The sequence below is a fragment of the Papilio xuthus genome, unplaced genomic scaffold (genome assembly GCF_000836235.2).
Source record: "Papilio xuthus unplaced genomic scaffold, Pxut_1.1 DF828142.1, whole genome shotgun sequence".
NCBI lineage: Eukaryota > Metazoa > Arthropoda > Insecta > Lepidoptera > Papilionidae > Papilio > Papilio xuthus.
The window spans coordinates 3,003,436-3,022,161 of record NW_013530507.1 but is presented as its reverse complement, the minus strand read 5'-3'; the positions used below and the strand labels follow the sequence as shown (position 1 = coordinate 3,022,161).

The 18,726-nt window shown below is 32.0% G+C and overlaps 2 protein-coding genes across 2 annotated transcripts; both read left to right on the top strand.

Annotated features, from left to right (window-relative positions):
- Positions 1-1,605: 1,605 nt before the first annotated feature.
- On the top strand, positions 1,606-10,768 carry LOC106113982 (sex peptide receptor-like). The gene is made up of 6 exons (XM_013307040.1): positions 1,606-1,935; positions 4,183-4,341; positions 6,397-6,533; positions 6,688-6,790; positions 7,176-7,744; positions 10,585-10,768. The coding sequence occupies exons 1-6, from the start codon at positions 1,606-1,608 to the stop codon at positions 10,766-10,768; spliced, it is 1,482 nt and encodes a 493-aa protein (XP_013162494.1).
- Positions 10,769-15,571: 4,803 nt separating this feature from the next.
- On the top strand, positions 15,572-17,614 carry LOC106114130 (ejaculatory bulb-specific protein 3-like). The gene is made up of 3 exons (XM_013307224.1): positions 15,572-15,606; positions 16,893-17,081; positions 17,355-17,614. Exons 2-3 carry the CDS (start codon positions 16,895-16,897, stop codon positions 17,546-17,548), a joined length of 381 nt encoding a protein of 126 aa, XP_013162678.1. The 5' UTR covers positions 15,572-15,606; positions 16,893-16,894; the 3' UTR covers positions 17,549-17,614.
- Positions 17,615-18,726: the final 1,112 nt, after the last annotated feature.

The following is an 18,726-nucleotide window of genomic DNA, read 5'->3' as shown; positions in this document are numbered from 1 at the left end:
ACTTCGAACATATTTGCTTTTGATTTACCTAAAATATGATACTAAAAATCATGAACAAAACAATAGTATGAAAAATAGTCTGTAAGTTTACAGTTACACGGAATTCTAAATCCAATATTTTTATGGTATAAACCGCACCCGCTTTCATAACAGTCTACAAAATTACGTTTTAGATGTTTACTTAACTCATATGAGCGTTCGTATCCGCACCAATCACACCGGACAACTTACGCGATTGATACTGAAAATACTTACATACAAAATGTCTGACATTTACCTTTGAAGATTGAAGCGAGGACAAGCGCAGTATCACGCTAAATCTGTGTGCATGTAAAATAAAATTCGTTGCTTACATCCCCAACATCTAAAGAAAAACTTATTTTCATCTTTGTCATTTATGCATATCTTACTAATTCTACTAATGGATGGATGGATATTTGTTTGAAGGTATCTCCAGAACGGCTGATTTTGGCATAAATGTAGAACATAGTCTGGAAGAACTGGCTTCTTATTGAGTTTATTTTCCATACTGCGCGGACGGAGTCGCGTGCGACAGCTAGTTTTATTATACATTTTGGAAGATTAAAGCCAAATTATAATTAAATTTAGTATTTGTAAACAGGTATATTATGTTTTTATATGTCTAAATGTTCCCTCTGATCTCATAAATTCTAAGTATGAACCAATTAAGTAATTTCACCTGCAGTTAGCTAAGTGATATATTTTTTTACTGACGACCACTGAACAAACAATGTGGTAATATTGTTATGGTAATGGCCACTCTTAATATAACGAGCTTCGTCAGAATGTATCAATGACTCATCGGATACTACCACACTAGTTGTCTCCGACTCCCTCTATTGGGAATTAAAAAAACTTATTGTTAATTTCGTTATGCAGATATTGAGAAATAATGTAACATTAAAAAATGCTTACCACGCACGCGACCTTCTTTGTGCCAAATTTAATTCAGATATATTTATCCGTTATTTGGTTACCAGGTAGCAAACAATTATAACTTTTATATTTACAATATTAGGATAAAGTAAGAAATATCTATAATTAAAAAACATTCGCCTCCAGTAGCCCGCGGAGCATCAGATCATAAACAGTACCCTTCTTGAGTTTAAAACATTTTATCGATGAACATGGCTGTTTCAAGATATATTACAATTTCATTTTCCCCAAAATTTTAATTTATAAACAATATTGCTTCTTCTGATCGCTTATTTGCTTATTTGGAAATATGTATTTATGTACACATAAATACATATTTCCAAAAAAGCAATAAAGCATAGTATCGTACAAACAAGAGCCAGCTATTCGTAGAATCAATGTAACATCCAAATAATGTGAAATCCTTTGAACCTTATATTCGTAGATGAAAATTTAACAAGATATCAAAGAAATTTTTCATACAACTGGAATAATTTCCAACGTATCTAATGTGTTTAATGTCCTCTCTCTAATTAATTGTTTCATTATTATAACAAATTATTTTAACTGAATATTTTTTTACAGAATAAGGTTTCATTGCTATGGCAAGATTTTAGAGACACATTTTTTTGCAAAATTGTTGTATAATACAATTTATTGAACTACAAAATGCAGACTGTTGAAAACAGCACGTCTAATATAACTCAAGTTCTCTCGGATTTGTTCGGAGAAGTGCTTCTAGCATCTGAGTCGTTAGATAACAATAGAAGTAATGTGGATGTATCACAATTTTTATCTATATTGAAGCAAAATAAACATTCGACGAAGGGTAGTCATGACAACTTGGACTTTGGTACATTAATAAAGTTGGTGGACGGATGGAGGAATAAATTGAATTTAACAAAGCCCTTGGAGCCGCCGGCGTGCAATTATTGTGAAGGCAGTTTTCGAGATGTCATACTCGCTTACAACAGCATCCATGGATACGTCAGCCTAGTCGTAAGCATCCACCTTTATGAGTATTTTCTTTATTTATATTTAAGCTGATATTGACCACTATGATATTTAGTTTAAAGAAAACTGTTTGGTTGATTACGCTTTTGAAATCTTTTTTTAATAGTTTTTAATTTTGATACCTATGTAAAACAACAGGCATTCACCAGAATACTAACTCCTCTGAACTTTATAGAGCAAATTTGTGTTAGTCTAAAATATGGAAGGGGATTTAAAAACTATTTACACGACGATTGGTTATCGTTTCATATCGATTCCTATTCGTAGTACCCGTCATTGCGTGTCGTGTTCGTTTCATGTTTTTACAGGAAGTTAATTTTACAGTAAATATAATTTTAATGGTTTGAATTCTGAAAATATATAGCATTGGTTGATATTTCTGAGAAACGGATTAGTTTCAAATAGGAAGTAATTTTAAAGACGTATGGCGGAAACGTAATGTTTGTTTTTACAACACTTCTTTGAAAAACCACACTTGTAATAAAAAAATTATGTTTTTCATCCATCATTCATCCATCCATCAATCTCAAGATTGCTAGACAAAGGTGTATTCACCAATAATGTTTCGGCTTAGCGTTATTTTTGTCATGATTACTAAAATAAATTTCAATTTTTCAAAGATTTGTTTGTAAACACGTCCGAATTTAAGTACATCTCTTTGAGTCTGGTTTTCTTTACAGATATACGTCGTACGATTAGGAATTTTGTTATGCCGACTGCTGAAGCTCTCTTTAAAATAACATTAACACCGTTATTTATGTGTATTCTAAAAATGTGCGTCGAAAAAAGTTTATATTATTTGGAATTCATTGAAAAGATACCGATAATTTTACTTTTTTTTTATATTATTTTTTAAAAATTACTTAAAATTTTTTGATAATTTTTACATGTAATGTAAAAAGTTCGACTTTTTTGTTTTAAGGCAACCATAGAAGTATAGAATACTATTTTTTTTTATTATGGGTTTACCATCTTTTATTAAATCTCTTCACACTAATATATATCTTGTTAATTTTTATTTCGCCCGTTTAGTTTAACATTTCCCGTGATTTCCATTTTAGCAGTCGTTCATTCAAAATTCCTGTTTTGTAGCTTTATGAATATTCCGTGTAGCTATAATTTTATAACCTACAGGTTTCGAACAACAACATTTTGTTCGTTGTTGGATTTAATAAGCATTTAACTTTCTTATTACAATTTTATTACAGTCAATGAAAAAAATCGTACTTTCGATGTGTTTATTAAAAGTCTTGTTACGTAAATATGTTTTTATTCTAAAGCTAGTTTAATTTAATTTAAGGTTATCTTAGGTTAGTTAAAATCTGAATTTATCATTTAGTATATTGCACTATATCTACGCTAGCAATTAAGTTTCAATTTATTTCTTTATTAAGGTCAGTTTGTAGGACGCGAGGTTGTCCTTATGAAATCATAATGACAATATTGACAGGTTATTAAAAATATTAATTGTGGATTGGGTCTGTTAACGCTTTCTTTTAAAATTGACTTTTATTAAAAAGTCAAACTATCTATTATATTTTTTCATAGATCATTGTAATCCTATTTTCTTTCATAAGACGCTAGAGGTATTTTTTCGTGGGCTGTTAGTACATGTGCACTCAGACAGAAATTATTAATATGTCTATTTTCATTGTGCATGTGTTTTATTGTATTTCATTTGAAAGGTAATATTTATATCTTGGATAATTGAACGAAAATTGAGTAACTTACGTAAGTAACGTAAAATGCTATGTAATCCCCCAACAGCGTGGTTAAATGAAAAACGAAAGGCACTACAAATTGTGTTTTTAAGGCAGTATTCACAGAAATCTCTTAACACACACTTCGAAAATCCGGAATAAACTCGGCTTTATTTTTGAATATCGGATTTTAGTGTTACTTTGGTAAAAAACGGCAGGTGGGTGGCACCTGAATCCCCGGCATAATCCAATGTGTTTTTCAATTTTCGATTTTTTTACGTGGATTTAGGTCTAGGCACCCCTATCAAGGGTAGGCTCGAGAGGTTGGTGAGGACGTGTATAAGCCGACAACATTCCGTCTGAAGATTATGGTCATCATCATTCTACCTTACTTTCTTTGGCGGTAACAATTGTAGCCATCGACATTCAATCACCGTACTTATTTGTTAATATTCCCAAATTTTCTCTGTATATGTCGATAGTAGGCTAATTTCTTCATCTGGATATTATAATTTTTACGTAAATATTATAGGTGTGCTTGTTCGGGAGTTTGGCGAACGCCCTGAACGTGGCTGTGCTGACACGGCGGGACCTCGCCGCCGCCCCCATCAACCGCCTACTCAAGTGGCTGGCGGTCGCCGATGTCTTTGTAATGCTCGAGTACGTGCCCTTCGCAGTTTATCGCTACCTTGTAAGTTTATTTTTCACTAACTGATTCATCCGTCTTTGTACGCATAGAATTAGTATACACAATGTACTTGTAGAATTTAGAATTTTATTTTTATTTATGAATTTTTGTGACGGTCTTTTTGTCAATGTACATTGTTAACGATAAGGATATAAAAATTAATATGTAATGAGCTTAAAGTAAAATTATAGACGATCAAACTTTTTGTCAAATACGACGTGTTTGTCGTGTTACAAGATGGTATTCAGTTTTTTATATAGTAGAAAGTTAAGAATAAGCCCTTATTAGACGCCTTTTATGGCGGTTTTGATTTTATATGCTCTTTGTACTGTTACGTATTAAAGGTAAGTAAGTGAGTTAGGAGCAGTGTTTCGGCTTTATCCCTCTGGATGCGTCTCTTGAACTAAAATGATAACTAACGACTAACTTTCACAAGCGATACGTAGATACAGAAGCAAACGGTCAAACTCAAATTGCATCCTATCAAATTTATTCATATGTATATTTATTATATTTCTGCATATAGTACATATACTATATTCTGGGGCGGGATAAACTGGGAAATTACGAACCATTGATTATACTAAAATGTCAGTTTTTAATTATTTGGTTTACTGATCTGATTGGCTGTAAGACGAAGTATTTTGTGCATATTCGATTTTCTTCCTTTTGGCGCTAATGGTAGTTTGTATCAGTAGCTTAGATTCATGTAAATCGGAACGAAGCAAAAGATGTAATTTTTAAGCAATCGCCTATCCATTTATTCGCACTTAAAAGGCTTCAGACTAACGAAGTTGTGACACGTCGCTGTGTAATCGTAGTATTAGTTAAGCCTATGGTCAATCTGGTTGTTCTGATTTATTTTATCTTTCGATTACTTTATATCACATTTATCTCGATGCGGACACAATCGATTATATTTATCATGGAGGCGGTATCTTTCTAATATTGTAAATGTGAGTTTGTGAGAATTAATGAATGAATGAGTTTTTTTTCTTGTGGTCGTTATAGTTCATGATTTCATTTTGTTTACAAGAAATTTTACAAGTTTTATCTGTTATCTTACTAATAATAGGATAAGAAAACATTAACTTTCTCTCAAAGTATTACAACATGCAATTATCGAACGGCCATCGTTCGGAAAGTACACGTTTATTTTGGTCAAACTTATTGCCTTTTCTAAAATTCGAAATAATAACGTCAAAGACGGTCTTCATAACTGCTAAGGCATGAGATCGTCACGTTGTAATCCCGAATTTTAATTTCCCTTATTATCTCGAAGCAAAAAAATTTAACTTTGTGTGGCGATGTGACAGTTCAACATCGAATTAATGAGAATTTCCTTCGAGCAAGCGTTTCGAAGTAATACTTGAACAAGGACAGGAGCGACGTAGACAAAAATGATTGTCTTTTATTCACGCCCAAAAATTTTAGGAATTGGGTAATTAATTACATTGAATATGAATATTTTTAAGGTATTTCTCAAGTAGTTTTATTAATTTACAAGTTTTGTTGACAGTATGTTGGTTCTTTTGTTTTAATCGACCATGGAATATATGAGATAAGTTTGTAAAATATTGAAAATTATATAAATCTTCAATTTACGACACAAATACACGAAAAGAAGTAGAAAACTTATAACTGTGTCTTTAAATACTTGACGAATGCCAGATGATCTTAAATATAATATTTTGATGTTTACACGAGGTCGTTTTTCAAATTCCTGTCTATGAAGTAATTCGATAAAATAATGTAACAAAGTTACAAAATTAATCATCTAAGTATATCTTTAGACAAAGGACACGTAAGACATTCTGTTGCAGTGGGCCTAGCACGAATATTTGCGATAAGCGTCATCGTCAATTATGTCAAAATTGGTATGAGAATTTTGGTGTACTTTACGCCTAAGCTGCAAAAATCTTTTGTCGGTGGCGACACGATGACTTTTGTCACAAATATTCGTATAAGGCTCACTTATTGTTTGTTAGGTTTTGTATTTAACACGTAAATTAAATCATATGACAGAATTTAATTTATATTTGTAATTTTGTGTTGGAGATATTGCCGGTTCAGCACGAGATGCCGTACAAATGGGCAGCGTACCTGCTCTTCCATATGCATTTCGCGCAGATCTTTCACACGGCCTCCATCTGCCTCACGCTCTCGCTAGCTGTCTGGAGATATGTCGCTATTAAGTAAGTATAAGTACTCATGTCTTTTTTAACAATATCAGCATATTTTTCTTAAATACATACAATGATATAAAATATAATAATTTATCTCTCTATCTATTTTACATGTACAATACTAATATGTTGAAATTGAAATTACTTAAAAAAATCTTTCCAGATATTCTGACAAAAATCATATTCTTTGCACGGAAAGACGTTGCAGTGTGGCGATATTGAGCAGTTTCGTCTTGCCGCCGATACTTTGTATACCTACGTTCCTGGTGAGTATGGAAATAGTGTGATTTTCTCATTAACATCAAGTGATCAAGTGATGGCATAGAAAAGTTTCTATCCCATCTCGTATGATCCATTTTATTAAATCAGTTATTTATTGCAGATATATTTCTAAGATCTTAAGTAAGAATTAATTTTTTATAAAAGTCCACTCATAGAAGCTAATTAGCTATATTCAAAGGAATATTTCGTCTTTGAATCTAGCTTTCTGCATCTGCATCTGAATATTAAGAATAATGAAAAGTAAGCAATAACATTTGTATGCTAGAAACAGGAGTACATTTCAATACTTTTTCATATAAAAACATAGTAACTTAATAATACAGAAAAACTGCGTTATCTAGACTTTAAATTTTAAACTGTTTGGTACAGGTGTTCGATATCCACACTGCAGTTGTAATAGAACCCAGCGGACCGATGATCTTGTACCATGTCGACGCTGACCAGGAGGGAATGCTGTACTTAATAAATTTCTGGGTACATGCAGTGGTCATCAAACTTCTACCCTGTTGCATATTGACGGTGATAAGCCTTTGGTTGATATTCGAAGTGTACCGCGCCAATGAACACCAAAAGAAAATAAGAGTTTATGACACATGCCCCACAAATAAAACTGGGAAGCGACAGAGCAAAGCTAACAAACGTGCACACAGGACAACCAAGATGTTGGTGGCGGTACTCGTATTGTTCTTAGTGACGGAGTTACCTCAGGGTATACTCGGTCTTTTGAGTGGTCTACTGGGACGGTGCTTCTTCAAAGGCTGCTACGATCTGTTCGGAGAACTGATGGACGCGCTGGCGTTGCTGAACGGAGCGATTAACTTCATTCTGTACTGCTCTATGTCTCGTCAGTTCCGTATGACATTTCGCCAGCTCATGTGGCGCGTGCATTTACACAGGTGGCCCACCCCGCTCGCCTCACATTCCGATGGCCTCAATACGTAAGTTTTTTTTGCATCTAAAAAAACTTGGAAATCACAATTTTTAATACACAGTAATTTAAATAATATATTTGATTAATAATCTGCAAATAAATAATATATTTTTCTATACCTATTAAACATTTCCAAATTGTTAAATAAATTCAGACGGTTTCAACACTTTAATGATAAAAACACAGATAAGCTCAAAAAAAATTGAGATCGAATGTTAAATTCATACGTTAATTTATTATGTTTTTGTGTAACATGCAGGCAGGCTTTTCTAGAATATTTTATTTTTAATACGAAGAAATAGCACTTATTATATACATTTAATTAATTATACAAAAACATAAGATAAAGGTGCACACATACTTATGTATTATACAATACAATACATAATGTAATCATGGGAATACTTTAAGTCAAATTAACAAGACAAAAACTATTAAATACTGTTAAATAAAAGTAAAAAGATTAATTAGCCTTGTTTTTATTAATTTCAGAGTGAAGACATCGGTTCCGTGAGGAAGGAATGTAAGGAAGAAAGAAGATATTGTAATGCAAAATTTTGTATAAAGTTAATGGATTTAAGAAACCAAAAGGAAAATCCACTTTACATAATTAGGATCATGTTAATAATAAAGACTAGGAAAAATATCCAGAAATCTCTTTTTTGTGTTAATTAAATTATATGGAAATATATAATTAAGAATGTGTTAATTTTATTTGTATATCTTATAAATTATAAATAGATTTGGCAGGGAGTGGCTGTATAGAAAATGAAAAATCCGTTTTATATAGCATGTATATACATCTCTCTCTGTCCGATAAAATCGATGTCTGTGGGCAGCAGTGTTTTTGCTATTTAGCTATATCAGGCGCCTGTTTGCCAAATTTTACAATAAAAAAGAAAGGCGAAATTAAAGCCATAGTGTATTATAAAATGGAAAATATTATCACTATAAGTTACTCACGTATATCGTGACGTAATAATATCATACAAACTCGTAGTTTTAGTTCGAAAAATCTGCACTCAGAGTAATTGAATAAACATTCAAGGTTTCTTGGTGCGGATCTTAGTAGTGTTACATACGATCTCCCATTTAACATATCACATTGTTCAGTGTAACATAAATACATTTAGGGATAAGCATTTACGCGTATTTAGTACTTACACATGGAGTGCCAGAACCAGAATTAATATTTCAAGCATCCTCTCCATAAATCATTTTGATAAATTCACGCTATCAAAATATTTTGGACAATTTTAACGTTCGTATAAACGTAATGTTTAATTCGTAGACATGTATATAATAATAAAAAAATCATATTTCGTGCACGTGATGATAATACCATTTTTTTTTGTAGTCAGTTTCTTTGTATTGCTCCAAAAAAATACAGTAAGGCACTGTTTAATTAAATATCTTTAAAAACTGCTTCCAGTATGATTATTTCCTTTTTTTTTAAATCGTAATTCGGATACCTTCGTATAATTATATATCAACAATAATGATATTTGTATTGTGTAATATCAATACGGTAAAAGGGTTGAAATATGTTTGAGTAAAAATGTTTCATTAAAATACTGTCCAAGGTTTTTATTACTCAGTCCTATTGAGTTAAACTTTATTCTTTGTTAATTATATTTACACAAATTCTTCAATGTAAAATTTGTACAGAAAAATTTGAATATACTGTTTGATTAATTATTATAATAACTTGAATCTAAGATTTTTCTCATGAGGATGTTAATCTTATCAATTTTTAAAGAATTTAAAATTGAATAAAAGTCCATTTACTTATTTAAGATTTAATTTGTTACAGTCTTAACTATTGTAATTAATTAGTATACTTTAATATTAAAATAATAAATAAATATGTTTTTGTTTTTTTTTCCTTTATGCCACAAACGGTACAATTATTAGACGCAATATAAGATTTGTGCTAAGTAGTAAGTAGCTTCAACAGTGGTAGAGCCCGCTTTAACATCATCGCACGAATTGGCCCGGCTCGCCCGGTGAAATACCACGACCACACAGAAGACAGGCGTGAAGTGGAAGCAATTCCGCGTTTCGTCTGATGAGTGTGCGTCCCGGAGGCATAATTTAGTCCTCTTTCCCTTCCCACCCTTTTTCTTATAAGGAAAGGATGGGAAGTGGAAGTGGACTTTCTGGATGAGAGGATGCATGGAAAGGGAAATATTTTCTTTCTGTGCATCCTCTCCTCCGTCGATTAAAGGTAGGCAACGCATATGCAAATGCGTATGTCTATGGGCAACGGTCATTTCGCTATTTCAGCGATTTCAGGTGGCCGCTCGCTCGTTTGCCACCTTATGATATAAAAAAAAGTAATTAGTGGAAATAGAATTACAATTAAATAGAAAAACATCGGAGATCATAATATATCGTCTTCTACTACGTCGGTCCTTATAAACCGATTGGGTAGTGGCTTGCTTAACCGGTTCTATACCAAGACCATTCAGGAGACAGGCGTCATTTAAAAATCCAAGTTTCCCCGCAAATAGCTAAGTGTAATCCTCTCCTCTGTTAATGGTAGGTTGGGAACGCATGACAACTTGTTGGAAAAGTCTATTGGAAGCAGCCGATTAACTGTTTAAACGAAATTAGGTGGCCGCTTGCTTCTTTGCCTCCGCATACTATTTATTATCTAGTGGATATTTTATTATGATTAATGGTATATTTAAGAAACAATCGCTGTTAAATCCTGTATTAAGTCCACGAGCTGTTTACTTCTAGGTTGCAGACACTGAGTAATAGTGTGGTAATGGCGCAAATTCAATTACTTTTATTCCCGGTCGCTTTTCCGAAGCAGGGCTAAGCGAATTTATTTCTGCGTAGGTGTAAGGCCGCGTACACGAAATTAGCGACAAGCGGGGCGGTGCGACGAACTCAGCGGGTTGATGTAATCAAAAATATATCACAGTACAACGACGCGTATAACATGAACGGGAGCGAAGTATTACTTTTGTTTATAATACATCGCCACGCTCCGCTGTCGTCGCGCCGCCCCTTTCTTCGCTAATTTCGTGTCGGCAGCCTGACAGTGCCATGTTCTGGAGCTTTGTAATATTTTATTACTTTACCATAGTGCTAAAAGCTCATCTGGAGAATAAAGAAATGACAGATGACAGATGACTCTAGATGCTAGCGTTTTTCCGCTTAGCTTTCAGTTTTTTCTCCCCAATAACACTGTCGTAAAAATTAAATCCTTGTTTCTAGTTTATTAAATAGGCATCATATTTTACACAACTGTGGATATACAGTTACAGTAAGAAATGTCTATTCTGTTAGATTTAATATTAATTTAATTATTTATAATTGCTTCTTTCACGTTTAATTAACAAGAATTAATTAACAAAAATTTTAAAATGACCATGTCGTGTCGTTCAACATTAACCTTTACAAAGTGAATCTTGCTTCTAAATGATTTAATTAATTTAAAAGTCGTTTCAACAATCTCATGTAATGACCGTTATCGACAGAGTAATTAAGTTTCATTTGATGTCCCTCAAATTTCTCTTTCCACAACTATTGTATGTACATATATATCGCGTAAAATCGTTAAAAAAATCAAGTTTCTTTTTCGTTAAAAAATTTATAGTAAAAAAAATATTTTTTACCATCCCTTGGAATGGGAAAACCTTCATGAAAGAATCAAATATTGTAACGACGACATATTTATTTTTATAACAAATCTATACAGTAAGGATAGACGAGAGAAAGTCCTTTCTAGTCGTTACGAAAATTATTATTTATTTGTCATTCATTTACATTTATCGTTTGAATGTATGAAGTTGTTTAATACTTTTCGATTACTTTTAAGAATGGTGCGAGAATGTATTCGTAGTTTTTTCTTAATAAAACTCTATTCTTTAGGAACAGATATAGCTACATATACAAAAAATAATAATCTCCTTTCCCTTTAAGCGATGTCCATCGAAGTGTGAAATCATAATAGGTTCTCTCATCTTTGCCTTTTTAATTTAATGTTACAAGCGTTTGCAAAACTAAGTTATTGAAGTTTTAATTAAAATGTTGCTTCTCAGTTTTCCAATGAAAATATACAATAAAAATAGGACTTACTTCAGGACAAATTGTTGTTTTAATATGTTTAAAAAAGAACGACTGAATGAAAAACTCTGTACCGAATAAACGTAAGTACTTGTAGTAGAAACCTGGAGGTATCATTGTAATGATGTTGTTATGCTATTGTTAACCCTGAAACAATGCTTGTAAACACCAAAAACTTGTAGGGTAGAGTTATTCCAACACAATAAGAGGTCAATGACCTAAACAATTAACTACCGCTTCTGAATAAAATCTATGTATATTGTTAAAGGAACATTTCAATCAGCCAGGTAGAAAATCGTGCGCGTTACAAATAACATTCGAATCACGAGCGACTTGAACATTCCGAGCACGCTTCGATTTACATTTAATTCAATTTAGTGAACACAGAGTAGAATTTTTCATCAGAGCTTCTGGAAAGTGAAGTGAAGTAATACCCATTGGTGTAAACGATGCATGTCGAAGAAACAAGAGAGTTTTTGATACGATCCAAAAGTACTTAGCACCACAGTCTGGACTTTTTTTAGTTAGTAAAATGTCGCAATATAACCTCATTCTTTTTGAAGTCGGCTTAAAATGACACAAGTTTTGGTAGTGTGCGAAATCATGATACCAAAATTCTCAATGGATATAAGAAACGATTACAAATAATCCCGCTTAACTAATGGTTCTAAGTTCGCATAACATAGTTCTAATGTAGCATTTAAGCAATGTTGCTATGTGCCATTAATTAATTATGTAGGCTTCCGAAGAGTAGGGAGTCAAGGAAACCTCTCCATACCCTTTTCTTACAAGGAAAAGAAAACTCATATTAACATAAAATTTTGTTAGACAAACAAAAATAAAAAAAAAGTTCTTCACGGATAGAGGTTTTACGTTATCATATTTACTTGTCTTAGAGCAAGGTCAAGAAAACGAAATAAATATTTTTTTAATTATAATTACTGTATTACGCTTATTCTGTTAAAATCTTTAATATTACAATTATAATGTTAATTTTTTTTAATGATGTCTTTGCTTCAGAAGAATGGCTCTCAGCCTTATTAGTAAGCGAAATATAATCATATTTAGTACTTTTTATGTTTCTTGTTCTATGGGGACACGTTAAGACAGATATTGTGAGTTAAAGTATAAAACTTACCGAACTGTTTGAATTTAAAAAATAAGGCAATCGATTTACATCCCTCCTCAGAGACTGTTTCTTATGATAAAAAAGGTATATTATAAACAAAAGAATAACTACAAGGCAACATCACCTAATTAAACTTCAACAGGCGCTTACATTAGGTGTGTTGTCTATTTTCAAGCAAATGAGATTTTAAAAATTGATAAATGAAAAAAATAACTCGAGGCTTACTTTTGCGAATAACATGAATAATTTAGATTTTGAAATAACGAAAATAAATTAATATTATAAAACATTAAATGTTTATTTGAATAAAAACGAATGCAGACTAAGAATTAAACAAGACAAAAACGAATCATAAATAAATAATTTAAGTAATACACTTTACCCACTCCATTGAATTATGATAGGGGACAATAGTTTGGTATCTGACCTTAAGGTTTTAATACTTTGTCTATTTTCTTTAAGGTCATAAAAATGTCCTAGCTATCTAAATATAGCCTTTAGTATTGACTTAATAACCCACGATTGATTTAGCAATAAAAAGCACCTTAAATATTTGGCTCGTAATTCCTAAGGGATCAATAAACAATTCAAGTAAAGCCACACCAAATGGCTTATAAATCGCTTTAATACAATAAAACGAACACACAAAGGACCGTCAGTAATGCCAATAACAAATATTGATTTGTGAATCAATAAAAAATCTATCCAAATTATGTATTCTCTTAATTGTTATAGAACTAGTATGCCTAGTGAAACTCAATTTGATCCTAACCACAATTTGAATTCCCAACTGATTCTATGAAATGTCTATTTGGTGATTTTTTATCTGGCTTCCAAATGGAGGAGGTTGGTAATTCGTTTATGTTTTTTTTTTAGTTTTGTTACCTCAAAGCTCCGCTCTTGGGCGACCGATTTTGATCATTCTTTTTTTATTCGACAGGTAGTGCGTGTCATGTGGTTTTGTCATGTTTTTTGATCTAAATCTATGGTTAGATGTAGCCATTCTGTAAAATTGGAAGTAGAGCATATTTTTTTCAAACGAAACCTAAAGTCGTAAAGTACTGGTTGTTGTATTTTGTCTTTCAAAATAAATCGGTAGTTTATTATTTCGACCACGATTTAGGAAAATTTTGCTTACAAAAATATAAATGTTACGTGAATAACAAGGTGTTTACGTTTTTTCATTATACTATGTGACGTCAAAGGAATTTGTTACGCGGACATTAATCTTTATTCGTACGAGCGACATGGTTAATTTTACGTTGGGGTAAAAATGAATCATTGTATGTCTAAAAATAAGGAAATGTATAAAAATAACATGTCGTACCAATTAACGCGGGAGTTATTGATAAATACAAAAACATCGATCACATAATTTTACTCATAGATTTATAACATTTGGTAAACAGACTCACGACGTCGTAAGACGTCGACCTTAAAAAAGACTCCCATATCTATGATTTGTCCTTTGTGACTAATTGTTGGTTTGTTCCTTTTATTTTGGACATATCAGAGATTTTTTATACACGGATTTTGGTCTTAGTAACCATAAATCGACCTAAGTGTCAATTAGTTTTTAGCTCTTCATTAATACTTTAAGTATCAGATACATTCGGTACCGTCTGAATTTCACCCTGCGATACAATTCCTTTGTATAATGACATTGGAAAAGTACTGGAGATGTTTCAATTTAAACTACATTGTAAAAACACAAATCATATTGCTCTATTAAAGTGTCCTATATTCAAATCAGTTGAGTCTTTCAAGTTGCAAGTGTCTATGAATATGATAGAAGGTTTGAAATTAGTTTTATGATTGTTATTGATTTTGTTGTGGAATCGAATATATCAGTGGATGAAGACTTATATGTTCTATACCATTTTCAAGCTATCTGATTTTTATATTTACATAAAATGTAAAATTCATGTTAACAATATACGGAAAAAATACGGATTTGCAAACGAACTAAATCACATTACAAACTAATAAGGTTTTTAAAAAGTTTTACAATTTTTTTTTATTAATATTTCCATTGATGTTTCTTTGCACGATAGAGATGTTATGCTCATGCATGAGATTAACTTGAAAACTATTTTCACACTATTATTGTAAATTTGCTAACTTTTTAATACCCAACTATGTAGCAAAGAGGACAACTTTTTTCGCGCGTATTTAAGTTAGTTTTTATGTACGTGGGTTTGTATGTAAGTTAATTCCATTGTGACGGCCTAGAGTTACAACGACTGAACTGATTTTGACGAGCGAGTGTCATTCGATTTATCTACTTCCCCAGAGTGTCGTACAGTATATTACATCGTCACAAAACACATGTGTAGACAAGATTCTACAATATTAGTGAAAAGAACGTGATCAAATCACACTCGCCATTTTTTTATGTTAATTTTTCTTACGATTTATCGTGTATATACTAAATAAAATAAGAATAAAAATATTACAGTATATAAGGTTTAGATGTCGGATTGCCACAATAAATAAAATGGATTAATATACTAATTGTATGTTTAATTTTTTTTTGTTTTTATATTGAGTAATTATGTACACATGACCTCAACGATGTAATTATTTTGATGCTATATAAAGTGGAGTCATTAAAATCTTAATGTAGTTTAAATCGAGTAGTGTTAGGAAGTGAACATTAGGTGAGTCACTGATAATATTTACTTTTACTGCCGTTCCTTAGAAAAGTTTTATCTTACTTTTTACTTCTCACTATTATTACAAATGAAAGTTTAGATGGATGGATGGATGGATGTTTGTTAGAAGTTATTATATCTCCAGAACGGTTAAAGGAATTTCGTTGTAATTTGGTACAGATGTAGTAAATAGTTTAAAAAAAAACATGGGCTACTATGGGAACGACGAAGTCCCGGAGACAGCTATCACATATTTAGTATATCTATTTCCTTGTTTTGTTGAATTAAAAAATTTAATAGTATTCTGATAAAAAAAAAAATATCTGAATTGTTCTCGAAATTTTAGGGAGGATACTTAAAAGTTTTTCAAAATGCATAAAGCAATTTTAGTCTTCTTCCTTTTTTTATTTATCGGCGAAATTTTTACTAATAGCTACTTTATTTTTATCTTTATAATAGAAAATCAACGTTACGCTGTTATAAACATTGATATATCTAGAATATCATGCCGTAATGTTACTAATCTTACTAATATTATAAATGTGAATGTTTGGATGGATGGATATCTGTTTAAAGGTGTCACCGACACGGCTTGACGGATTTTAATAAAATTTGGCACTCATGTAGAACATAGTCTGGAAGTAACGTAGACTAATTATTATGTTTTTTTTTTAAATTCCGTGTGGACAGTGTCACGGGCAACATATCGTTATAAATATTTTTATTAAAGTATGTGTTTAAATAAAAAAAAAATCTTTAATTAACAATGAGCGTTGAGTAGGAACAAAGTTATAAGAGGTAATTATTACTTAAATATAATAAGCAATTACGGAACTATTAGAGAACAACTGTAATTATTTTAATTTAAATGTTTCTAACAATTAAAATTCATCCACTTTAAAAACATTTTTTATGCTAATTTTTGTTAGGTTTATGTTTAATTATAAGTAACGAGGAGTTTTTTTTAGGTTTTTATTACAAGTATGAGAACAAGGTAACATAGAACTTTCCTGCTAAAAAAAATAGTTGTAGGCGTGTTTGTAGGTTTTTTTTTCAACTTTTTTTACTTTTCGCGTCTTTTTGATCTTTTACTTTTAAAATGAAAACTCGTTTCCATCATTTAAAGCTCAAATTTATTGCGATAAAAGCTCTAATCTGCGCCTCGGTCCGGTCGGTCATATGTCCGAATCTCTCCGTTGCAAATAACTTTGCAGTTTGATTGATTTAATGTGACGTTGCAGCATGTTATAGATAGTGTTTTATTTTTATTTAAGTACCATATTCATTTTCAGACATGAAGTTGGTGATTTTGTTAACTGTGTTGGCCGTGGCCTTGGCGCGCCCCGAGGACAGCTTCTATGACGACAAATACGACTCCTTTAACGTTAAGGAACTCACCGGCAACGTTCGGCTATTGAGGGCGTACGTGCTGTGCTTCCAATCAAAAGGAAAATGTACACCCGAGGGAACCGTATTTAAAAGTTAGTGGTATTGATTATATTTTATTGAATAAAATATGATTTATTTGTATTCTTTTAATTAAAAATGCTTAATGTACATAAGCACCAATAGCAACGGGGTACGAACGACCAATCACGTGGTCATGAATTCTAATCCCGTCATTTAACTCTGCATGTGATTCACATCGAAGATAAATAATCGAGCATTCTTAAAATTCCATAATGTAAACAGGTTTTAGACGTTTAAGCTAATATTAAATGACCTTAACTAATTAGTTCTTTGTTACTTTTTAGATCGGATCCCAGAAGCACTTGAGACCGAATGCGGGAAGTGCACGGGGAAACAAAAGATAATGGTCGCCGAAATTTTAAAGGCTATCATAGAACTGCTTCCAGCGGAGTGGGACGAACTGGTCAAGATCTACAAAGAAGAAGGACAAAATCTTAAGGATATTACAGTATTCATCGACAAATATGCACCCAAATAAATTTAGTTCCAAGTATAGATGTCAATTAAATATATAAGTTGAAGAACAAAGAAGTAATTAATTCAACCGATCTCTACTATATTTACCTTCTTAGTTATACATGTTAAGCTTCGACATCTTATATTTTATGTTATTAATAATAGTATTTTAACAACTCCTAAAGGTACTTATATACTTCTCCATCGACCGACTTGAACTCACCCTAAATTAGGTGTGATTAGGTCTATCTCGCTGGGCCAGTACGTTGACTATATACACAATATTATTTTTTACATTCTAAGCACGTATGTGCAGGTTGTAACGCGATCTTAAATTCACGCATGGAAGCATCAATCAACGAAACCTGCTGATTTTAGTGGCTAAACCATTACGCAATACGATGTTATAGAAAGGCATACATAGCACGCGTCGACATTTTTGTCTTCATCGTCAAACCTTTGAAATGATTTGTCAAGTTCATCTGGAGAAAAGTTCCTGCAATTTTCAGGATGGTGGAGGAAATCTATATAGTTGACATGTATTCTTTTTGCCTGTTCTGAGCATATAGCCGCGCGTCGACAATTTACCGTTTTGTATACAGAGCGTGCGGTACGGGAATCTCGCTACAAAACCATACAATGTTATAATACTTCCGACGATTTACGTTGCCATGGATACGACGGCCTTTAGGTCAATAACAATAATAATTATTACATTCGATATTCTTACGCCCTTCGTATACAAGAGTTTGCAATACATTGTATTGTACAGTATAGAAATTCGTACACGAGCAAGTGTCGCCGCCAAATAAGTTTTTGAGTTTCTTTAGAAATTCAAATGCGATATTTCAATTTATTCAGAAACGGTGTAGGTGACAAGAAGAAGTCAACGAATACTTTCCAGTCACGTCCTGGCCACTTCACTTTATCCTCCACAGAGGAATAATCACCACTCCTCAACACTTGCCGTAACTTGAATCAACAAAGTTTATACTGTCTTTAAAGTGCTTTATAATGAGATCGAGTGGCAAAGGACTTGAAACGTTATTTATTTGAAACATTCAGTCATTCTTGGAAATGAAAATAATAAAGTGTAATATAAAATGAGATTCAAATGATGAATTTCTAAATCTAATTACGTCTAATAATATAAAATCAATTCTCGCAGCTTCATAATTCTTAAAATAGTCATATCATATA

Excerpts from the sequence above, each read along its gene's own strand:
- LOC106113982 (XM_013307040.1), top strand. The coding sequence starts at position 1,606 with ATGCAGACTGTTGAAAACAGCACGTCTAATATAACTCAAGTTCTCTCG. Across the intron at positions 1,936-4,182 it reads ATGGATACGTCAGCCTAGTC|GTGTGCTTGTTCGGGAGTTT; the intron begins GTAAGCATCCAC and ends TAAATATTATAG. Across the intron at positions 6,791-7,175 it reads TTTGTATACCTACGTTCCTG|GTGTTCGATATCCACACTGC; the intron begins GTGAGTATGGAA and ends TGTTTGGTACAG.
- LOC106114130 (XM_013307224.1), top strand. The coding sequence starts at position 16,895 with ATGAAGTTGGTGATTTTGTTAACTGTGTTGGCCGTGGCCTTGGCGCGC. Across the intron at positions 17,082-17,354 it reads CGAGGGAACCGTATTTAAAA|ATCGGATCCCAGAAGCACTT; the intron begins GTTAGTGGTATT and ends GTTACTTTTTAG.